This window comes from Heteronotia binoei, chromosome 11, assembly GCF_032191835.1.
Source record: "Heteronotia binoei isolate CCM8104 ecotype False Entrance Well chromosome 11, APGP_CSIRO_Hbin_v1, whole genome shotgun sequence".
NCBI lineage: Eukaryota > Metazoa > Chordata > Lepidosauria > Squamata > Gekkonidae > Heteronotia > Heteronotia binoei.
The window spans coordinates 44,428,376-44,451,531 of record NC_083233.1 but is presented as its reverse complement, the minus strand read 5'-3'; the positions used below and the strand labels follow the sequence as shown (position 1 = coordinate 44,451,531).

The window sequence follows — 23,156 nt, the reverse complement described above, 5'->3', positions numbered from 1 at the left end:
AAAAAAAACAAAACAGCAGTGCAGCACTGACGCTGCATAATAAGTTATAAATTAGTTCATGTACATCCCAAAAATCTGTCAAGATACTGTAAACTTGAAATATTTCCACACACACTGGTTGCAGCTTAACCTCGGGATGAAAACGCATTTTCCTTCCAAAACCCCTTAAGCCTACTAATGGCTGCCCAGTTTGATTTCTTTTTCAGAGTCTTAGTTGGAAGACAACTTATGAATTGCAAATTATGCTAAGTGTGTATGTGGCAGCCGCATATGCCCACAGTCTCAAGCATTTCGGCTCTGCCTTTCCCTCCCCCCCCCACCCCCCAGAAAGAAACTGGTCCAACTGAAGAGGTTTGAAATGTGTTGTCTGCAATTAGATACATTGTCAAAACACAAGAAACCTTACAGTTTGGAAGCGGGGATCCTAGCCAAAGAAATCAAAAGCATAATTAAAGTAAGCCTCATCTAAATACTGGACTTTCCCCCCAGGTCTAGCCATCTGCCACATCTCCTTCCATGTTCTGTCTTCAGATCTCCACTCTCTTCTGCCTTGCCATGAAGAACTTCTCTGCACATAAAAACCAGAGTCCTCAAAATGTATAAACACCCCAACTCAAATTAACCCCATGCAAAAATTAAACTTGAGGTAAATGAGCTGGGCATTTTACTGTCCAACCCAGATTCCTGGGGAGAGAATTCTTGTGGGCCTTGACCAATGTCTGAAGCTTCATGCTGGCTGATGCTGGAGAAAGGTCTTGACATCCAGCATCTCTTGGCACAACTTTGGTATATGGAGTGAGGAATGACGAGTGTTTATCACTCTGTGCTTGGAACTGGAGTGGGATTACCTGTATACTGGCAAACCCAGATGACCTCTTAAAGTGCATCAATTAGGTTGCTAAAAATTTAGCAACTGCATCAATTAGGTTGCTAAAAATTTCACCAGTATAAATAAGCAAATCATTTAGATTGCATAGATTGTTTCCAATTCTACAAAAAAACTAACATCTCTTTAAAAAACTGTTCAGTTTATTTAGTGCATGTAGATGGGTTGAACTGGGATCAAGTGAGTGACATTTCTTTTCAGCGGCTGCCATGAACATAGCTGAGCTTGCAGAATGCAAACTATACTTAGTAGTACACACATGCTTGAATATACCCAGCCATACGTTATAAAAGGGGGGGAGCAGAAATTAGTTGAGGTAGTAAAGCATACTCATGATGGCAATGCTTTTATTTGTAGCTTGGTAGTAGGGCTGCCAAGTCCAATTCAACAAATAGCTGGGGACTTCGGGGGTGGAGCCAGAAGCAAAGTTGTAACAAGCATAATTGAACTCCGAAGGGAGTTCTGGCCATCACATCTAAAATTCTGGCCATCACACCACACATTTAAATGCCTTCCCTCCATTGGAAATAATGAAGGATAGGTGCACCTTCTTTGGGGGCTCAAAGAATTGGTCCCCCTGGTCCAATCTTTCTGAAACTTGGAGGGTGTTTTGAGGAGAGGAGCCAGGTGCTATGCTGAAACTTTGGTGCCTATATCTCAAAAACAGCTCCCCCAGAGCCCCAGATACCCATGGATCAAATTTCCATTATATCCTATGAGAATCTGTCTCCATAGAGAATAATGGAGTGTCCAGCAGACATTTCCCTCCCTCCCCTGCTTTCTGATTACCCTGAAGCAGCAGGGAGGGCCTCCCATCTGGGGGATCCCCTGCCCCCACCTGAGGATTGGCAACCCTACTTGGTAGCCACACCAATGTTTTATTTGTAGTTTAGTAGCCACACCAGAAGATGGTGATGTAACATCACATATCTGAGCCAGGACCAAGGGTTTCCCCCCTCCCTGTCACCATCTAAGACCATCTTAATTCCTAAGAGTTTGCCTCTTCAAAACTCTTAACCCTATATGACTGCTAAAGGTTTCAGAGGTGAAATCAGGCTGCAGTTTAAAATCCACAAATCACTTTCTAATCTAGATTATAGATCCAGGTGGGCAGCTGTGTTGGTCTGAAGCAATAGAATTTAAAGGTGCTATTGGACTCCTACTTCGTTCTAATCTAGATTATGTTCTCTGTCCATGTTCTCCCTTCCTAATAAAGATGTTAATTCTGGCCTGGAAAATTCCTGGAGATTTGGGGGCAGGTGCCTATAGAGGGGGGAATCTGAGAAGGGATTTTGCCTTGTATCTGTGGTTCAGCATAGAGAGTTTGCCTTCTGAAGTTTCCATTTGCTCCAGGGGAACCTATCTCAGTAATCTAGTGTACAGATGCAATTCCAGGAGAATTCCAGGCCTCTCCTGGAGGTTGGCAATCCTACTTTCAAATAACTTATTTGTGCCTGAAGACAAGAATACTCAAGGAATCTGGGCTTAAACTGGAGATGGACTCAAAATCTTGGGACTGTTGATTTATTGCACATTTGACATGAGAATCATGTCCCCCTGTGAAATAAGACAATTAGTCTCATTATTTATTATGGCAGCCAAACATCTAATTGCTTTGCAATGGAAGAATACTACCTTCCTACCATCAATGGTATATAAAAGTCTGGGACTATTTTGTATTTGATAAAATTGCTGAAAATATTAACAAATCAGAAAGCAGTCCTGCCTCCTACCTAGAAAAATGGCTTCCATTTTTGGAGAAAGAACACACCATCTCATTGTTGAGTCAATCTAGACAATCACATCCTTCACTCAATGTTTTAGCCCACTTCTGACTTGATAATAATTATTTATAGATTATAAACTGGTTGTATTTTTAAATTATACACACACACACATATATATATATATACATATAGAGAGAGAGAGAGAGAGAAAATATGCCCTGGCAGATATATGTCCAGTCCCATAGGAGCTTTTCATCTAGCCCTCATGCCACTTAATAATTTATTGAAAGCATCAACCTGCCTGAAAAGGCTAGTGATCAGCATTCTCAAGAGATCATTAAACAAAGGGGTAAGGACAACTAAGAGGAGTAGACAGTACACCTTCTAGGTCTCTACATACATTTGAGGGTTCCAGGCTGGATACTGACCCTGTTTCCTGGTGATGGGAACAGGAAGAGTTTACATCTAATCTGGAAGCTTCAAAAGCAGGCAGATACACACACACACACACACACACCCAAGTGGCCCCTGGTCTGAAAAGTCTGCCCGCTTTTGCTTAGCATCCTTGTCTGATCAACAGAGAAGCACCCTCTGAAGGCACTTTCTGAACCAAGCTCCAAATCAGCAGCTCCAGCAATAGAGTAGAACATTTTTAAGGTGGGTCTGCCATACTACAGAACACCTTTCATGCCTCAGCTCAGGTGCAGCCAGTCGTGGCCCCACATCAGCCCTGCTACACTCAACATCAGCAGCCCATCCCTTGGCTTGGGAACTAGGGTTCTAGAGTCCTTGGAAAACCTGAATATAATTCTGATGGTATGTAATATTTATTCTTTTAAATATTTGCATCTCACATTTCTGCCAGATTTCTGCCAAGGTGCTATTTCTTTTTAAAATAACATCTTTAATGTACATGTATAAAGAATTTTACTACACTGAAAACACTGAACAAGACCCTAGGAACTTAATGGATCAATTAAGGAGCCAAGCTTTGGCAAAGCTTTACTAATTATCAAGCATTTTATAGTCCCCAACCAGGTACATAAGGAACAAATCACTCTGAGCCCAGTGAACGGAAGCTCAGCCTCTTCTCGGTGGTACTTTACTTATAATCACTTACCTGGTTGATGTGTTTCAGTTTGTCAATGATCTGGCTAATCATGGGCTCTGGTCCTTTCACCTTGGCTTCATGGTTGTTCAGCTGGGATTTTGCTCCATTCCTTACTGCCTGGCGGCTGAACCTGCAATGAGGAAAGGACAAGTGAGCTATGCAGATAGCCACAGATGGAATGCCAAACAAAAAGGACCTAGAAGGATCTTGTCATATGCTGCAAGGCATACGTTGGGTCACCTTCTCTAGAATTTTTCTGATTGCAGCCTCTTCACTGTTCAACAAATATATTTAGATATTTATACCCATATTTAGATACTTATGCCCCAAGTGGCTTACAACATGGTTCTTCTGCTCCTCCATTTTATCCAAACCATCACAAGATTAGTGTGAGAGAGAGAGACACTAGGCCAAGGTTATGCAATGAGCTCTCACAACAGACTAAGGAACTGAATCTGGGTCTCCAAGCTCCTTGTCCAGCTCTCTAACCACTATGCCACGTTGGCTGTTGGAGGGTGCCATATACAGATAGAGACCATTGGTCCATCAAGCTCAGAACTGCCTACTTTGACTGGCCGTGGCTCGCCAGCTACATGAGATACTTTCACAGAAGTTGACAGGCAAAACCTAGGATGCTTTACATACAAAGCACATGTTCTGCTACTGCCATGGTCCCTTGCCTACAGGGTAAAGGAAATGAATCGCAAATTAGAGAATTGGGTCTGTGTGTGAAAAGACATACTACATTTCTGGAGAGCATCTCACTATAATCTTCAACCGTTTTTTCCAATTGCATCTAGATTTCCCTGCTTCAAAACAGTGCCTAATGCCCCCTCCCATGGTTCCCCAGAGTTCCAAAAGCTTAAGAAACAATGGATGCTGTAAGCGGTAAGAAGATCTATCTTCTGTGTTTTCCCCCTGCTGTCTCAAGGCAAGATAACTATTCCCTTGGTGCCATCTTGTGGAATAATCACTCCAGTGCATTCCCATAAAGGCAGATTAATGCTTTATCTCTTTGGCTACATTTCCATTGCTTTCATAAAGGCAAAGGCAAGCTAAAATGGACCGCCAAAGAAGAAGACACCTATTTTAAAGCAAGAAAGCAAATGTATCCCCAGTTTCTTCAAGCAGCCCAAGTCTAGGTTTGTTGGGGAGGGGGGTGGAGAGTGACAAAAAAGAAAGCAGCAGTGCCTCCTGCCCACTGGCCTTCACTTCCTAACAGGAGGCAAGGCCAATAGGCAAAAAGAAAAAAAAATTCCAATACAACTCCTCGACTCTCCAGTCACCACCAAACACAAGTAGAAATTAAAACAAGTTGGGTTCAATTCAACAAAGAGGGATGGGGAATTAGAAAAAGGACACACACATACAAAATTCAAACTTAAGACAACAGGACTTAAAGCTGGAATGAGAGTCTTTCACTGTCTCTCTAAGGCCTTCTGAAAGGCTCTTAGACTCTGCCTGCTGCAGCTTGGCTGGCTGTGCTGCTGTTCTTCAGACTTTTTGTGCTACTGTGGATTTCTGGAAGCTGCAGCTCTCTTGTTTCGCCTTCTCCAGTAACTCAGTTCTTGTCCCTCAGACCTAGATGGCTTCCAACTCCTTTTTTCTCCTCAGAATTCTCTCCTTTTCCTGAGAACTCTTTTTGCTGTCCATTCTCTCAGGTCACTCTACATCTCCATCTCGGGAACAAAATAATCCCCCAACTCCCAATAGAGGACCAAGCCCACCAGGTTACACAAACATGGCAAAGAAGAGATGATGGGTACAAGTCATTCGTGCCTAGGGATCTAAAAAATAATATTTTCTGATAACTTTAAAATAGAATTTTCTCTTTCCTACCTCATGAGATCGTATGAATGGGATGCAAACAGAGAAGCAAGGGGCATTTTTAACTTTGAATCAAGTTCAGATAAAAGATTCAACTACCCATGGTCTTTGCAGAGATTGATTTTTACATTTTCTTCCTGCTGCTGCAGCTCACAGATCCCCAAATATTGTTTCTTGGGGGGGGACTGTGGATCCCCAGTTATGATAACAAAGGCAAAGTGAGGATCTCCAAGGAATTGGCAGAAATTGCCAGTTCCTCTTTCACAAATAGAAATGTCCTTCTGTAAGTGGATCTGCATGGCTGGAATACATTCTGTTTATATTGTGTATATCATACATACATATTCAAATTACGGAAACCTGGATGAACACAACCCTAAACCTAGGTGGCACAGTGGACAGAATGTCAGACTAGTATCTGAGAGGTCTGAGTTCAAATTGCTGCTCTGCCATGGAAGATTGCCAGGTGACCTTGGGCCAGTCACACATCTTCAGCCTAAACTAACTCACAGGGTTGTGAAGACAACATGGAGGAGAGGACAGCCAAGTAAACCACTGGGGAGAAAAGCAGGCTATAAATATACAAAAGAAGTAACAGAGGGGGTTAGACTAATCTAACATCTAACAGACTAACAGAGGGGGTTAGACTAATCTAACAGACTAATCTTAACGTCTTTCATTGTGTTTCTTGCAACTGAGACAGCTTTTACAAGACAGGAGGGCAGCAACCATGTCCAAAAAGAAATGGGCACCAAGTGAGCTTATCACAAACAGATGGCATAAGTTGGCACAAGGTGAAGTTGCTATTCATTTGGGTTTTCAGAAAGTCTTCTTTTAACTCCTCTGATTCTGGCAGATAACCAGCAAAGAGTGTGTACACCACCTGACAGAATTTGACCACATCAACGATGAACGTGACTTCTCAGCAGTGTACTATCGCCTGCCTTGATTCTTCATTTTCATGAAGAAAATGTTCATGTTGGCGTCAACTGAATTCTAACAAGCCACCATACATAGCAGAGTTGGGCCACAAGCTGATAAAAATATATACAAAGTGGATGTCTATGGTGAGATGGAAATGACACTGTGTGGAATACAGATTCTTGTCAAGCCTCCACACACCAGGAGGCCCCCGCCTCAGCTTCTGTAGAGTCTTGTTTGCTTATGATTTGTATATAAACCGCTCATACAATATGTTGGCAATAAAAAGAAAACAAGAAGCTGTTCCTCTCCAGAAGCAAAGCAGGGTGAGTGTATGAAATTACTACAGTCTTTTAAGCATTGAGGGATTAAAAGAGGAAGATGCTCTTTTAAGGTAGAATTCATATTCACATAGGGGGTTTGGGTTTTTTTTAAATTTAGAAACAGTAGCACATTTTCATAATGTGCTTAAAAGTTTAACAGAGAGAACTGTGTCTATCATTTGATTCAAAAGAGATTTAAAATGAATATACTACTCTAAGCAGCTTATGAAAACTTTGTGAATCTGAACATGTAATAGGATTTTACTTATTTATTTATTTTATTGGACTTCTAATCAGCCCAGGGCTCAGGGCAGGGTACAAGTTAAACAATATCATAGATTAAAACAAGTACAACATAATAATAAAAACTAGAAATCAGGGGGTGCCTTGGGCACCAGATACATAATCAAGTCTGATGGGGATTGTGCAGGCTATGTGGTTTGTAGAACTTCAGGGGGTTTTTTTGTAGCAGGAACTCCTTTGCATATTAGGCCACACACCCCTTATGTAGCCAATCCTCCAAAAGTTTACAGAGTTCTCAGAACAGGGTCTACTGTAAGCTGCAGGAGGATTGGCTACATCAGAAGGATGTGGCCTAATATGCAAAGTAGTTCCTGCTACAAAAAAAGCCCTGGTTATTTGGTACACAATGCAGGGAGGGGGGGAGGCTAAGTAAGATGGAAACTTCACTGCCTCAGCCATAAGCCATATGGAACAGTTCTTTTTACAGGCTCTACAGAACTCAATCAAACTCTGCAGGGCCCAGATGTCATCTGAAGAGCATTCCACCAGCCTGGAGCCAGAGTCAAAAAGGCTCTGGCCTGGATTGAAGTGAGGCAAATACTTTTGGGGCTGGAGACCACTAGGAAATTACTGAATAGAGAACACAAGGGGGGTGGTACCAGGAGTGATAGTCCCATAGATAAGCTGGTTCCAGATCAAGTAGGGCTTCGAAGGTTAAAACCAAAACCTAGAATCTGATCTGGTATTCAACTTGGAGCCAGTGCAGCTGGCAGTTTTATATGGGCTCTAGATGAAGTGCTTGCAAGCATATGTGCAGTTTCGAGGTCAGTCTCAAGGGCAGCCTTGGGTAGAGTGAGTTACAGTAATCTAATCTGGAGGTGACCTGGACGATCACTGTGACTAAGTTGGGGCAAGACAGGAAGGGAACCATTTGCCAAACTTGGTATAGATGGAAGAATGCCAGTATGGCAACATTTGTGATCTGGGCCTGCACTGAGAGGGAGGAATCTAGACTCACTCCTAAGCTCTTCAAGAGTGCCCTTGGTGTTAATGGCTCACTGTCAAGGGCTGGAAGTTGGCATTCTAACCTGGGATCTCCCTGGCTCAGCCACAGGGCCTCCATCTTTGATGAATTTAGTTTCAGCCAACTCTGCTTCAACCAACCAAACACAACTTCCAGACGCCTGGCCAGATTCGTCTGGGGTGGTGCTCAGCTGGTCAACCATCAACAGATACAGCTGGGTGTCAGCATACTGTTGACATCCCAGCCGAAAGCTCTGTATCAGCTGGGCAAGAGGATGCATACAGATGTTGAATAACTGTGGGGAAAAGACTGCCTCCAGGGAACATTGCACACCAAAGGTAATATACTGAAGTCTGTGCCACCCTCTGTCCCCAACTGTGGAGAAATGAAACAAACCATTTTAAGGCTGTCCCATGAATCTCCATGTCAGCAAGGTGGTGGGTCATTAGGTCATATATGCTCTTGTTCTTCACCGTCTTTGGAAGAATTTCCTCAAAGAGACTACTGTTTCACAAAGTTGCCTCAATTCTTTAGGGTTCCTTGAACTAGATTCACTAAACACAGGACACATTAGCCACTGTTGCATAGTGGTTAGAGCAGGGGTGTCAGACTCATTTGTTACAAAGGCCAGATTTGACACAAATGGGACTTTGTGGAGCTGGGCCATGTGTGTCATAAAATGTAATGCCAGGTAGCAAAGATAAAAACTACATTAAGGACACAAACACAGTTAAAATATTATATTTTTGCTTAAAATACAATCATGCTTAAAACTCTTACAATATTTTCTTTAAAATAGAAAGGAGGGGGAATAGTGGGATTTGTCAATGCAATTTAAAAAATATAACATCAAGAAAAAGCACAAAGGGGCTTCTGTTGAAGGTTGTGTGAAAGGCTTCAGGTCCATCTTCATGGGACCATGCTGAGTGCCAGGGTCCACTGCTTCATAATCTCAGCTGTTTGCTGCATGCATTATGGTCTGGGAAACAACTTTCCTTTTTTGGTGGAAAATAAATGGTGATTATTGGCATTAATAATAGTCTTCCTTGGAAGTGGCCTTTCTTATAATAAGACACCAGCTATTGAAGAAGTAAACAGAATGGAGATGGAAATTATCTTACAAACTGCTTTCCTTTTTCTGTGGAAGAAAGCAACCAATATCTACCCAAACTGGATATATCTGTACATAAAAGTTAAATATGAAAAGAAAAAGAAAAAGCACAAGGATCACAGCAGAAACTAAAAAATATAAAATGCTCTGAGCCTAGGAAAATAATGAAATGACATTGCAAGCTTCTCCCCCTTCCCCAGGGTCTACTCATATTGGCAATGGCTCTCCAATGTAATAGCCTCCTTTGGCTCTGGGTTCCCAGGTTAGAATACTCACTAGATATCAGTTCTCAGGTCCATTCAGCACAGACAAGCTGGCTCAAAGCATCAACCTTTTATTTGCAAGGAAACAACTTTAAGAAGTCTGAGCTTCAGCTGGCCACAGGAATACTGGAAAGTGAAACTGAGCTCTGCTCCATTGAAACACATTGCAGCACAGACAAAGTTGCCTGGGAAATGTGGAAAATCCGTTCCACGTTTTCTTTACAGCTTTGACAGCCCTTAAAAGCTTTCTACTGCAGCCGGGAAAGACAAGGCTGGGAACTTTGGCAGCCTCGGAGCTTCAAAGGGTGAGGACAAGAGGGGGGCAGAGAAAAAAGCCACAGGCCTAATTAAAGTTCTGAGTGGGCTAGTTCTGGCCTGGGGCTGGACATTTGACACCCCTGGATTAGAGCATCAGACTAGATCAGGAAGATCTGGGTTTAGACCCCCACACTGCCACAGAAACTTGCATTGGTAACCTTGAGCCAGTCACTGGGTTGGATCCAAGCAGTAGACTTGCAGCCTAAGGAGTCTTCCTCCAACAGAAAAGCCACTTAAGCTGGAGGAACATTGCTTACAAAGAAGGAAGGCTTCCTTGAGTCAGAAGGAAAAGTGGGGCATAACTATTCCCATTAATAAACAAACAATGGAAATTATATGATAGGAGTAGGATCCACACACACACACACACCGCTATCTCTCTGTCATACCTACCTCACAAGGCTGTTGTGAGGATAAAATGGAGAGTAATCTAAGCCACTTTTGGGCTCCAGTGGCATATGAATATAATACTGTTTGAGCCTATGTCACAAACCAAGGAATTCAGCCACATTTTATTAGGAGCAAAATAGTCAAGATTTACAATTTCTATTGCAACAGGACAAGTTCCTTGTTTCTGTAATGTTTAAATTTGTGTACTGCTGTGAGAATAAGCTTGGATTGCTTCCCCCAGAAAAGCAACAAAGATTCCACTGATAACAACTTCCAGATGGATTTATTTAAAAGGAGGGGAGGGAAAGAATTCTAGGATAGAATATTACTAGAAGTGGAAAAGATGGAAGAAGAAAGAAATAGGAAATTTCTCACCTTTCTACAATTTCTTGACCATTCCAGCAAAGGGTGTTGTTTTGCACTATGGAGCTGTGACTACAGATATACTCTGGCAGATTGCTATAAAAACTGCTGTGCATTCTTAGTTTTGTGATGAGTTCCCTGAAACAAACCAGCAAAGAAATTAAGCTAGAGACAATGTAGACACAGTTGTCACATCCGTTGCAAGCGAGTCTCAACCCCCAAATAGGAATGCATACAGCTAACCTTCTGTGGTTGGCTACTGGTATTTCCTGGAAGATTTCAGAGGTTGCCAATTTAAGATATGGCTCTTCTATGACTTGGAACACACAGATGCTTTGGTAGATCAATGACTGACATTCAAACACTGCATTGTAATGCTTGTGTTTTGCCACTAGATGCTGCTAGAGTGCCATTTCATAACTGGAAAAACCGACTAGGGACAAGGCATTAGATCCCAAAGTAATTTTTAACAACTGGCTACCAGATGATCAATTTAAACAGAGAACCTGTTTTCTTCTGCTGCACAAGAAACAAAAGAATGCTGTAGAACCATAAAGACCGAGGAACTCACTTGTCAGTAGTAATCTCCCCTGCAAATGCAGATTTATCTAGTGCCTGCAAGTCATATGTGCCAATTCTACATGCATCAGTGTGACTGCCAGTGTGTCTACATGCATTCTACATGCATCAGTATGTCTACATGCATCAGTGTGTCTACCAGCATGCATGTGTGTTTACCAACTGGGTTTACATGATCTCTAGGAGACACTTCCCTATCCAGTAGGTGGGATTATGGCTTGGATCCAGCCTACAATTTCTGCAGTCTGTGCAACCTCCCTGCCTCCTGCTACAATCTGAAATGCCCCCTGAAATCTGCTCCTGAGAAAGGGAGGGAGGGGAACCCCAAGAATAGTTTGTGGGGGGAATTGAGGGTCTGCCGTAGGAGAGGGGAATCAGCAAAAACTGCTCCCCCTCCTCTTGCAGACTGAAATTTTAGGTAGCAGCCAACCCTGTTTCCATCCTATTTAAAATTTTTATGTCCTTCACACACTCTCAGTCAAATCTGGTTCTCGAAGTCATCCTAGGAGGTTAAGCAACACTTCACCAAGTCCCATCGCCACTCTCTCTTTCTTTGGCTGCTAGCCAAGCTGACAGAGGGGGGCTCCGTCAAGGTAAAGGTAGTTCCCTCTGCAAGCACCAGTCGTTTCTGACTCTGGGGTGACATTGTCACCTTTAGCGCTGTGCAAATGCTGGAAATGCCAGTGAGTGCAACATCTCCTATCATGACATGAAGATGCAACTGCTGAAATTATCCCACATGTCTACTGGAAGTGCAAGAGCAATCCTCAACACCATTTGCAACATTCAGAATCTGTAGTCCATTGTAATGCTTCTCCCTGCCGCATTTCCTGTTATTTATTTTAACAGAAGGTTTCAGGCAGTAAATCCCCTCTAGTCTGAAGCAAACTATTATCAAGATTAGTTGGGAGCTGTAAAGTACCCAGCTGGGGGCAGACAAAACAAATACAGGCTGCTGGAATGCTACCAATGGGAGCTCTTCCCACTTTTTTTCTCCCTTAACTAAGTTGTGCAGGTTTTCCTTATAATCAGGTTCTGGCAGATTGCAAACACTGCCTATGCAATAAAACACAAAGAAAATATAATACAATTCTACATTTCTTTCCCACCCTGCAGAGCTGATGAGTAACATACCACAAACCATCAAAGGTAAAACAGGAGTCATTTCACATTCCCAGCAGTAAACAAAAAAAAGTTATAGTTAATGAATAACATTAGAGAAGATTTTAGCCTTAATGAAAATGAGGGTATCCATCACTGAAAGAACAGAAACAGAAGATCTAGGTAGCAACTGCTCACCAATAAGAACCACCTTTGGGAACACTCAAGAGAGTTTTGCTACATAAAACAGATAAAACTTTCTGACAATATTTTTCTGCACTGAGGAAAAGCTGTTATTGACTGAACAGGATTAGAAAACTCTGTACATCATCTTGTAGAATTCTTCACACTCACACTTCTCTGAAGAAGAGAGATGGAAAGATTTTTCAAAGTTCTTATATTTAAGGCCCTAAAGGGCCTGAAGGATCCTCTTGTCCCATACTATCCTGTCTGCCCATTAGGATCTGCCTCTCAAGCCCTGTGTTCTGTGGCCACACCTCAGAAGTATGGTGGGTGGTAACTAGAGACAGGGCATTTTTTTGTGGTGGCGTTTCTAGAGCCCCTCACACCCTGAAACTTGTCTGGCACTGATTTTACTTTCTTTTTAAGGCACCAGGCTGAAACACATCTTTTTACTTAAGCTTTTAATTAGGGGGAGTCCTCTTACCAGCTTTTAAATGGTCTGCTTCTGTATTATGAATATTTTAATGTTGTTTATTACCAATGGCTGGTGGTATAAAAATATCCTAAAGAAATAATAAGTTTTATTCTTATGCCATGGAAGCTTGCTGAGTGATCCTGGGCCAGTCATACATTCTCAGCCTAACCTACCTCACACAGCTGTTGTCAGGATAAAGCGGAAGAGATGAGAATGAAGTAAGCCAGGTTTCCCCAATCTTTATGAGCACGTGGGCACCTTTGAAATTCTGACACAAGGAAGTGGATACAACCACAAAGTGGCCACCATGCAGCCCTGTAGACAGAAATTTTTAGGGTACACATACCCCCAATGTGGTGACATCCATTGGTGGGGTGACATTACTGAGCAACCAATGGACAAGTACAATGGCTTCTGTTGTGTCCACAGTTCCAGGTTTGAAATTATTGCAGGGCTACCGAGCAAAGCAGCTAGACCAACCAGGAGTCCCTTCTTGGCTTTCGCACAGCTTTCCAACACATCGAGCCCAGTTAGCCAGCCTCCCTCCCTCAGCCAAGTGGCCAATGGGAAGGTGCAGTGGCAACATTGGGGGCTCCCTTGGTGCTCTGATTTCTTCCCCTCCCATCCAGCCTGCCCCCGGAGCACAGAGAGCTACCGAGCTCACCTGCTGCCATGCCTGCCTGCTCAAGACTCCTTGTGTGCACTGTGGCTGGTGCAGCCATGGCTGCGGTAAGCACCAGCAGGCACAGGCAGATCAGGGGGTAAGGGCAGGACAGAATTGGGAGGAGGAGTCACCCTGTGTGCCACTGACTGACTACAGGCCTGCCACCATGGGAGGCGAAGCCATACATAACACTGAAAGCTCAAATGCAGGGGACAGAAGGCGTAAATTCAGGTTCAAGTTCAAACAGACCTTTAAATAATTTTAAGATTATTTAAAAATAATTTTTAAAAATACACTGGGAAATAATTTTTTTAAATAATTTTTAAATATATACTGAAATAATTTTTAAGAAATACAAAGAGGCATGCGAAAGAGAACAAAATCAACATAGTGACAGATTCTGCCAAAATAATGTTATTCTAGCCTGTGAAGTCAATCAGATCTCCATTGGCCAATCAGAAGCCCTGCTGGGCTGACCATTTGCCCCCACTCACTTTCTAAATACACTTGGTGGGAGCGGGGAAAAGTGTCAGCAGGACCTTGTTGGAGACCCTTGATATAAGCTACTTTGGGTCACTACTGGAGAGAATGACGGGATATAAATGAAATAAACACAAACTTATTCTTAGCATTCCTATACCAAAAAAGATCAGAAACAAAACCCTAGTCTGAGATGACAACCAGATGAGAGAAGAACTCTCACCTCCTTTTGCTGGATAAGGTTTCTTCGTGATCCACATGGGCAGCTCTCATTACTTTCTTGTCAATGAAAAGATCCTCTGGATACCAAGCTGACCTGTACTGTCTCTGCTGGGAATGTCCGCACAACTTGCCAATCTGAAAAGAGATTATACAAAAGGAATGATACATTTCCATTGGCTGTATTATTTTCAGCCAAGCAACTCTGATTGCAGTTAGAAATGACCAAGGATCGGATGATGAACTCTTTTTGCATCTTATGCCTCTTTTTAGACTCTAATGCAGAGGTGGCCAAACTGTGGCTCAGGAGCTATGTGCGACTCTTTCACACATATTGTGTGGCTCCTGAAGCCCCCACTGCTCCATTGGCCAGCTTGGAGAAGGCATTTATCTCTTTAAATCACTTCTCCAAGCCAAGCCAGTCAGCAACTTGGAGAATGCATTTAAAGTTAAATTTGTTTTCTTTCTACCTCTCCCTCCCTCCATCTATTTGCCTGCCTGCCTTTCTTCCTTTTCCCAAACATCTGATGTTTATTCTATGTGGCTCTTATATTAAGCAAGTTTGGCTACTCAGCTTTCTAGTGTGTTTAGCTTACATATAAAGAAACACAAACCCAGTGAAACACACATTACTTTTGCCCAATACTCTGCTAAATGGCCCTTGAGGCAACAGAACATGGCAGGAAATATTAAGCACTAACACAAGCAGCAGTTGCAGCATTCTCAACCAGGAAAACAGCAGACAAACAAGCCACAATAGATAATTTAATTTAAAAAGTAGAATCAGGATTTAAAAGCATACCATTAGGCAGACAATACAAGACCAACATACATACATACAGGGCTATCTTTAAAGCAAAAGGAATGTAACTATTTGAGACCAGGCACTCAGGAACAATGTTCTATGGTGAAATTACAAATGCCTGGGTAAACTTTAAAAAGCCTTACATTTAACAGACGGTGCAAATGGCTGCAGGGATGGTATGTGCCACAATCAAGATGCTGAGACACCAAGCTTGAACAAGCCAGAAGACATAGCACAAGACCACCCAAGAGGATCTAGTACTACAGAAGGTCCCTAAGAACATGAAGGCCCAGGGAAAAGATCCAAAACAAAATCAGAAACTGACTTCCTGCCATGGCCCCAGGACTTCTTTCAGTTTTCTCTAAAAGAAACATGGGTAATTATTGGGACCTCCAGAAAAACAACACCCCACCCTCAGAATGAGTGAAATGTTCCATGCAGAAAAACAGCCATACACAAAACATTGCCAGGAATGTCTTTATAGTTTAATTTTGACAGCAATTAATGTGCTGTATTTCAAGAGTTCAGGATTGTTGATGTCATTTTAGCTCTATATTTAAATATGGTGCTAGTTGTGACTACCTTTATTTTATTCAGAAGATTTGTATGCCCCCTCTAGATTCAAGAGGGCTCACAGTTAAAACACTAAAGCAATGAAAAGCAATAAATATCAACAAAAATGTTACCAACAAACGTTTAAGTCTAAAATGTTGTTGATAAAACAGTCTGGAAGTTGGGAGCTGAGCATAAGACAGTTACTAAGGATTAAACAGTTAAAAATCTGGGTGAACAGAAATTTTGACCCAGCACCGGGGGCGGGGGGGGGGGGGGCGGGAAGGAAGGTGCTACACCAACCTTCCAACCTTAAGTTGCTACCACCAAGGAAGCCTGTCAAGGATCTCCATCCATCTTGCCTCTGCAGGCAGGGAGACAGACAGCAAGGATTGTGAAGAGGATCCGAGTTATATAGAGAACTATAAATAGGTGCCTACAGACAGTAACAGTTTTGCATTTTCAACCTTTTCTCCCTTTCAGCACTTGGGTTACAGAGGAGATTCAAGAAGTTGGCAGTATCTACTTCACTAGTACTCTTAGACAACTGGGGCTGGAAGAGGCAAGATGTTGCCTTTAGGTTTCTCTAAAATGTCAAATTTCATGAAGGGTCCAGCCCACTAGCTCCCCTGCCATAAATCAAGAACCAAACTATAAAAGTGCTGCGGCACCTCCAACAGAGAACCAGATTTGATTCCTACATGAAGCCAGCTGGGTAACCTTGAGCCAGTCACAGTTCTCTCAGAATTCTCTCAGCCCCACCTATTCCACAAGGTGCCCATTGTGGGGAGAAAAGTGAAGTTAATCATAAGCCACTTTGAGACTCCTTAGGGTAGCGAAAAGCAGGATATAAAAAACAATTCCTTTTCCTGCCTTCCTCCCCCAGAACTGTTGAACACATTTTGAAATTCAACAGATCTCTTCAGGGACCAAATATTGTTTAAAGTGGTATAGTGGTTAGAGAACCAGAATAGGATCCGAGACACCCAGTTTCAAACTCCCACTCTGCCACAGAAACTCACTGTGTCACCTTGGGCTGCACAGACACATTCAGTCTAACTCACCTCACAGGATTGTGAGGATAAAGTGGAGGAGAGAAGAACAACGTAAAGCCATTGGGTTCTCACTTCGAAGAAAGGGAGGATGAAAATGAACTAAATGAAATAACTATTACAACAAAAGGGTTTTTAAAAAAGAAAACTGTAAGCTTACTAAAAAAAAAAAAAAACACCCACTGCTCCAGAAGATAATGTGGGACCAATTCCAACAAATAACCACTGTGGAGAAACAATGACAGAAGAATCTTTGGGAATGGATAACTGAAAAGGATCAGAAAAACTCAGCAGTGACATTCAGGAAGAGAACAAAGTTTGAGTCCAGTGGCACTTTTAAAACCAACGAAGTTTTATTCAAGGTATGCTTTTGTGTGCATGCACACTTCCTCAGATACAATGAAATGGAAGGTAACAGTTCAAACATAAAAAGCAGAGGCTGATCAGCAAATTAGTATGCAACATGATGGTGGGGCTGCCTTTGTCTCGAATCTGGAAACTACAGCTGGTGCAGAATGCAATGGCCAGGCTGATACTGGGCTTTCCCAAGTGGGAGCACATTCAGCTGGGGCTGCAGGAACTGCACTGGCTGCCAATAGTATACCATAGGGATGGCCAACGGTAGCTCTCCAGATGTTTTTTGCCTACAACTCCCATCAGCCCCAGCCATTGGCCATGCTGGCTGGGGCTGATGGGAATTGTAGGCAAAAAACTTCTGGAGAGCTACCGTTGGCCACCCCGGTATACCGGATTTGCTACAAGGTGCTGGTTATGACCTTTAAAGCCCTATATGGCCGAGGACCTGTCTACCTTAGGAACCGTCCCTCCCTGCATATTCCCCAGAGGGTACTTAGATCTGGTACACAAAGGTCGTTTTCGCACTTAGCGTTTGCTCCCCTTATTCCTCGGCGCAATTATGTCCGGATCATTTTCCTCGTTTTCGCACATTGCCTCTTTAGTGGAGTCGCTTTCCATGAAGCCCCGGCTCAAATCGTTTTTGCACTAGCATCGACTTGAGTTCGATGCCCTGTCAATCAATTTTTTTTTAAGCACAAGTCTAATTGCGTAACAACGTAACAACGTAAACCGCATCACGTGTGCCGCTTCTGCTTATGGAGTGGCTGCAGCTGTAGTATCCTCCACAGCCCTTTATGTATTAACAGAAGCATTCACAGTGGAGAATCCCAGCACTAGATTCCCCCCCCCCAACACAAATTCCAGAGTTGCGTGTGTGTGTGTGTGTATGTGGCAGCTTCTTCCTTTCCCAGCCTCGCTCCCTCCCGGGTGGTGAAGCTGGGATTTCCTCCGCGCTCTTCCCCCTCCCCGGCTGGCGCTTGCAGCTGCAACAGAGACCTGACTGACTCCTGCTGCCAGAGCTCCCCCCCCCCGCCCCATTCTCTCCTTCCCCTTCTGTGGCGCGTGTGAAGAGCGAGCTCGCGTCTGTTTTCTAACCGAGCGGAATGTAGCCAGGGAGGAGAATGCAGGATTCCAACTTCCCATTTTATACATGGCGATTTTGTGCAGGTCCAGAAATGCTGGTGGCACAGCTGAGGGAGGCATTGCCTTTTTAAAACACACACACATGAACGCTTTGGCCCACGCCTGCACTAGATTTCCCCCCCCCCCAACAATGTATAATGTATAATGCAATTTTGAAGTTGCGAAATAACGCAACAGCGGAAAAGCAACCTCACATACCCGCTGCTTCAGGAGGGTTTTTTTTTTTCTATTTGTTAATTTCGAAATATCGCTATTACGCAAGAAAGATGAAGTTTAAAAAAAAATGGCCATGCGGGCACTTTTGGGAAGCGCCGCGAACGGCTGATGATTGGCCAAGGGGGTGGATGGGGTGGGAGGACGGAAAGGGAGAGGGTGACGCCCACAAAGCAGTCGATCCGGTGTGGATGGATTTCCCACAGCAAACTCCGAGGAGCGGATCCGGTGTGGATCCGGAGGTTTTCAAAAACTCCGGAAGGAGGTGGATCTAGATACTCCGGCGTGAAACCCCTGCAGCACCGGAGCAAGACGCAGCGCCGGAGCAACAGGTGCGAAAACCAGGAAAAGATCCGGAGGTAAATGGGGTGCTACGCCGGAGTAAACGCTAGTGCGAAAACGGCCAAAATCTACTAACAATCCCCAGGCTGAGGGAGGCTAGACTGAAATCTACTAGAGAAAGAGCCATTCAGTCGCTGCCCCCTGTTGGTGGAACCAACTGTGGGAGGAGGCTAAAGCCTTGCAGGCCCTTGCACAGTTCCACAAGGCCTGCAAGACTATACTTTTCCGGCTTGCCTTCAATTGATCCTGACCTGCTGATATAGCAGCAGGGAGAACATCTGTTATCCAACTGAACTGAAAGGATATCCTGATATTAGCACCATATTGTTTTAAAGTGTTTTAGATTGTTTTAATTAATGGCTGACCTGAACCTGTTTAAATGTAACTGTTAGCTATATTGTTATGTGATTTTATAGGTTGTGTGCCACCCTGAGCCTGCCTTGGCGCAGGGGCAGGATATAAGTCAAATAAATAATAATAATTTAAGATGTGCAAAGACAAAACAGGAATAACAAGGTCAGAGGGAAAATTATTCATGATAGTAGTGCAACATAAAGTGCATTGCTGCCTTTATTTGTGCAACCTGGCTGTTTGTTGGTATGTGCATAATGTTATTCAAATAGTTAACCAAGTGATTGGCAACTTTCAGCTAATTACAACACTCTGCTTGTTTTGATTCCAGCATCATTAGCTTAATAGTGTAATCATGCTTCCCCCTGCCCATTCTTTTACTGTTGGCATTTGTTACACTCCAATATTTAGCAAAAAAAATCTTGCAACTGTCGCCATGTGGGCTAATAACCCCCAATATTTAACATTTATGCTTTTTTACACATCCATACAAAAATGTTTGAGGCTCCAAAACCATATTTGATTCTATTAGTCTGCTTCTTTAAGCCTTGTTAAAATGGATCTAGTATGCCTTTAGCTCTCAGCCAGATCCACCACAGATGGCCTATTTTGGAGTACATGTCTCAGCACATGGACCCATAATGCTGCTCAATATATTTCTCAGGTGAGATATTAGGATGCGGTTCATGTGTCAGCGGGCTGCTGCTGTTAGGAAGAGGATGAAACCCCACAATCAATTCTAGACACGCACATGCTGCAATTTGACAATCTGAGTCAGTCAACAGGGAAGGCCATCCGAGCTAGCCGCTGAAAGAGTCCCAAGTGACAGAGCTTGATGTAAGAGGTTGCTGGTGCACAACCTCTCCTGTATTAATGCTGCATGCCTTGTGCAGATCTGTCAGGCTTTGGCAGTGAAATCACAGCGTGCCAGTTGCTGAGCTCAAAAGTCTGATGGTTCACTCATTCATTCGTAGGAGGGGTTTTCTTGGCAGATGCCAGCTGACATTATGGAACTTCAGGCTGATGGTGTCAACTGCTCCCAATGAAGACGGTGGCAAACTGATGTTAAACAGAGAGGTGTCACTGCTATCCATCACAAACCTAAGTCTCCATCTTTTTCTAGGTCACTAACTCAACAGACACACACACCTATCGGCAGAGAAATAACTGTCCCAGCCTATTTTGGAGTAATCCTAAAAATCTGGCAGCCTTGGCTGCTTTCCTAAAATTGTATTCACCATTCACTGCATCTATTTACTTCATTTATACCTTGCCTTTCTCCTCAAAGGGGACCCAAAGCAGCTTACATCATTTTCTTCTTCTCTACATGTATCCTCACAACAACTCTGTGAGCTGGATTCAGGTGAGTAAATGTGTTGATCTGAAGCAGCAGAACAAAGTTTGAGTCCAGTGAAGGCCAGCAAAGTTTTATTCAAGTTATAAGCTTTCATGTGCATGCACACTGAGTGCACATAAAAACTTATACCTTGAATAAAACTTAGTTGCTCTTATAGGTGCCACTGGACTTAAACTTTGTCCTGTGAGCTGGGTTAGGTTAACAGTATGGGATAGGCACAAGGTCATCCAGCACACTTTCACTGGATTTGAACCCAGGTCTCTCAGATCCACGTCCAACACCCTAGCCACAACAACACATGGGCTTTCTTGCAATGTCATTACACCGCTCTGTGCCACTTACCAGCTTAGGCTACATCACCAGCAACAACTCTTCCTGGAGTTGTGTGATTTGGACGGGCTTATTGATACTCTGACCACACTCAGGCTGCACTATTACAATTTGCTGCAGCGTGGGGGCTAACAATCAGTGCTCCTCAGAAGCTTCAACCACTTCAAAATGCAACAGTTCCACTGCTAGTAGATACACCCGCTAAGGAATGTCCTATAAATAGTATCAGAAAGAGAGCAGACCACCATAGACAGAGCCAGGGCTGCCAACAGAGGGGAGCTGAGGGGACAAAATACAGGGGGGCCAAGTCAGCTGGAGGGCCCCTGAAGCCAGGAACATGCTGTATTCACACAGAAGGTATTAAAAAAAAAAACTATTAGTGCAGTTATGACTGCAGTCACTAGGAGTGCATGGAGGGCAGAGCACACCAAAGAGCTCTTTGACCTTTCTGCAAATTTACTAGGAAACCATTTGCTGATCAGATCGTGCTAAACTCATGGTCAGCCAAGCCTGCTCTGGAGCAAAGGAAGACCAGCCACTGCAAATAGCATTAAGGCCTGGAGACAACCCGGGCCAAGATATTCCAGTTTCAGCCCTGGAATTCCCATGATGGCCCAGTTTTGACTCTCCTAGTTTTGTTTTCTGATGAGTTATGCCTGATACAATGACAGACAAATGGACACGTGGATCCTTTTATTATTGCAGATGTATGATAACAGCCGACCAAGTAATTAGTTTTGTTCAATATTTGGTTTGGGGGGAGGGGAGCATGATGGTTCTTAGTAGCCCTGGGCAAATCCTTCTTTTTTGGGGCACCAAGGCTGTGCTATTTCCTCCCACCAGAAACTCCACTGGTGCCAACTTTGCCAGGCTCTTAACAGACTGTAAATGTGTGTTCTCCAAAACATTTAGATAATCACCCCAGTTGCTACAAGTTTGCCTTATTCTTATATTGCGTTTTAAGACTGTGACATATCAGGGTACCAGTGTAGTTTGCTTTGGCTGGTGGTGCTGATCCCTTGAAAATCTTATTGTGCTACAGGGATCCTGGGCCATAACATTTGCTTTTATATTGCACTGCATTTTAAGGTCGCCTCTCTCCGTTCTAGTTTGCTGCTATTTGTATTTTTTATTGTGCTTTGATTGTTATAGTGATATCAGCATTAGGACTTACCTACCTTGCAAAGACCAGTTCCAGCACCTCCTTTTTTGAGAAACCACTAAATGGCATCAGGCAAGCCCTGAGCCACTCTGCTCCTTCCCACTTCCCCTTCCCCTCTACAAGACAAGCCCATCTTACTGCTAACTTGACATTCACATTTCCAGGATTCTACTTAAATGTAGTCAAAGATGCAGCACCTGCACATTTTGAACTCCTACAAGTAAAAATCAGCTCCCCTGGGTACTGGGAGTCTGCTCCACTAGCCACTGTCAGGCTACCCAAACCTACAATCTTTAGCTCATGGAGATGCTTTGTACTGAATTAGTCCTTCTCATCACTCATTCCCTGGCCCTTTTAACTGGACACTGAACACAGAACCTCCTGCATGCCAAGCAGATGCTCTGTCACTGACCCATAGCCCCTCTCCAACTCTTGACTCCACAGTGTTGAAGTTAGCAACAACCTCCCCCACAATGAGACAGTATTCTGCCCTGGGCAGGTTCATCCCATCATTACCTCTTCTGCTAACGCCTCCACACAGCTGTTAGCAACAGCAGCAGCAGCCAACAGGCTACACAACAGTCAGGAGACTTGTCAGGAAACTTGTGTCTTAATTACTGGTTTATACCCCAGCGGGCTCTTGCTGACAATCTCCTTGGCACAGTCATGGTACATGAGACCCTACATGCTGGAATCGCTTCCCCCGGCAACTGCTCTCCCTCCCTGATGCTCTCCCCCTTGATTTTTCCCACTTCTTTCCTTGCACATGCTGGTATTCTCTCGTTCTCTCTCTCTGGCACCCTCACTGAGCCAGAGGCAGAGGCTTTGCTTAAATAAGCACTAAGAAGGTCATATCTCCCGAAGGAACCATCACACAGAGCAAAAGGAAGTGAACAAGAGCTGCATGCTGCTTGTTATTCAAAAGTAAAGCATCTCATTCCATACTGTTAATGAAATGAGGAATATTTTGGAGTTAAAAAGAGTATGGCATACCACTTCAGATGCAAGTAGATAAGAACAGTCTGTGCTGCAAAGTAGCATGCAAGCCTTTGAGTTATCTAGAATTATTCAGGTTGGACATTTTGCACTAAAAACAAAGGGGGGAGGGGGGAGGAAAACAGATTGTGGGATAGTGGATAACCTCATCTAGTACACTTTGCTCTACCCTTCCTCCAAGGAGAGGTGTCAAACTCATTTGTTATGAGGGCCAGATCTGACATAAACGAGAACTTGTTGGGCTGGGCCCTGTTGGACCAGGCCACCTGTTTAAGATTAGGTAGCACA

General features: G+C 43.5%; 1 protein-coding gene across 3 annotated transcripts in view; it reads right to left on the bottom strand.

Annotated features, from left to right (window-relative positions):
- The window catches only part of GPC3 (glypican 3), a 329,633-nt gene that overhangs the window by 61,803 nt on the left and 244,674 nt on the right, over positions 1 to 23,156 (bottom strand). For all 3 annotated transcript variants that reach the window (XR_009555978.1, XM_060250047.1, XM_060250048.1), the window contains exons 4-6: positions 14,213 to 14,346; positions 10,520 to 10,645; positions 3,734 to 3,854 (exon numbers count right to left, since the gene is read on the bottom strand). Coding sequence is in view for 2 of the 3 variants with exons in the window: in XM_060250047.1 (XP_060106030.1) it covers positions 3,734 to 3,854; positions 10,520 to 10,645; positions 14,213 to 14,346 (381 nt within the window). In the remaining variant the exon portion in view is untranslated. The remainder of the gene's footprint in view (positions 1 to 3,733; positions 3,855 to 10,519; positions 10,646 to 14,212; positions 14,347 to 23,156) is intronic.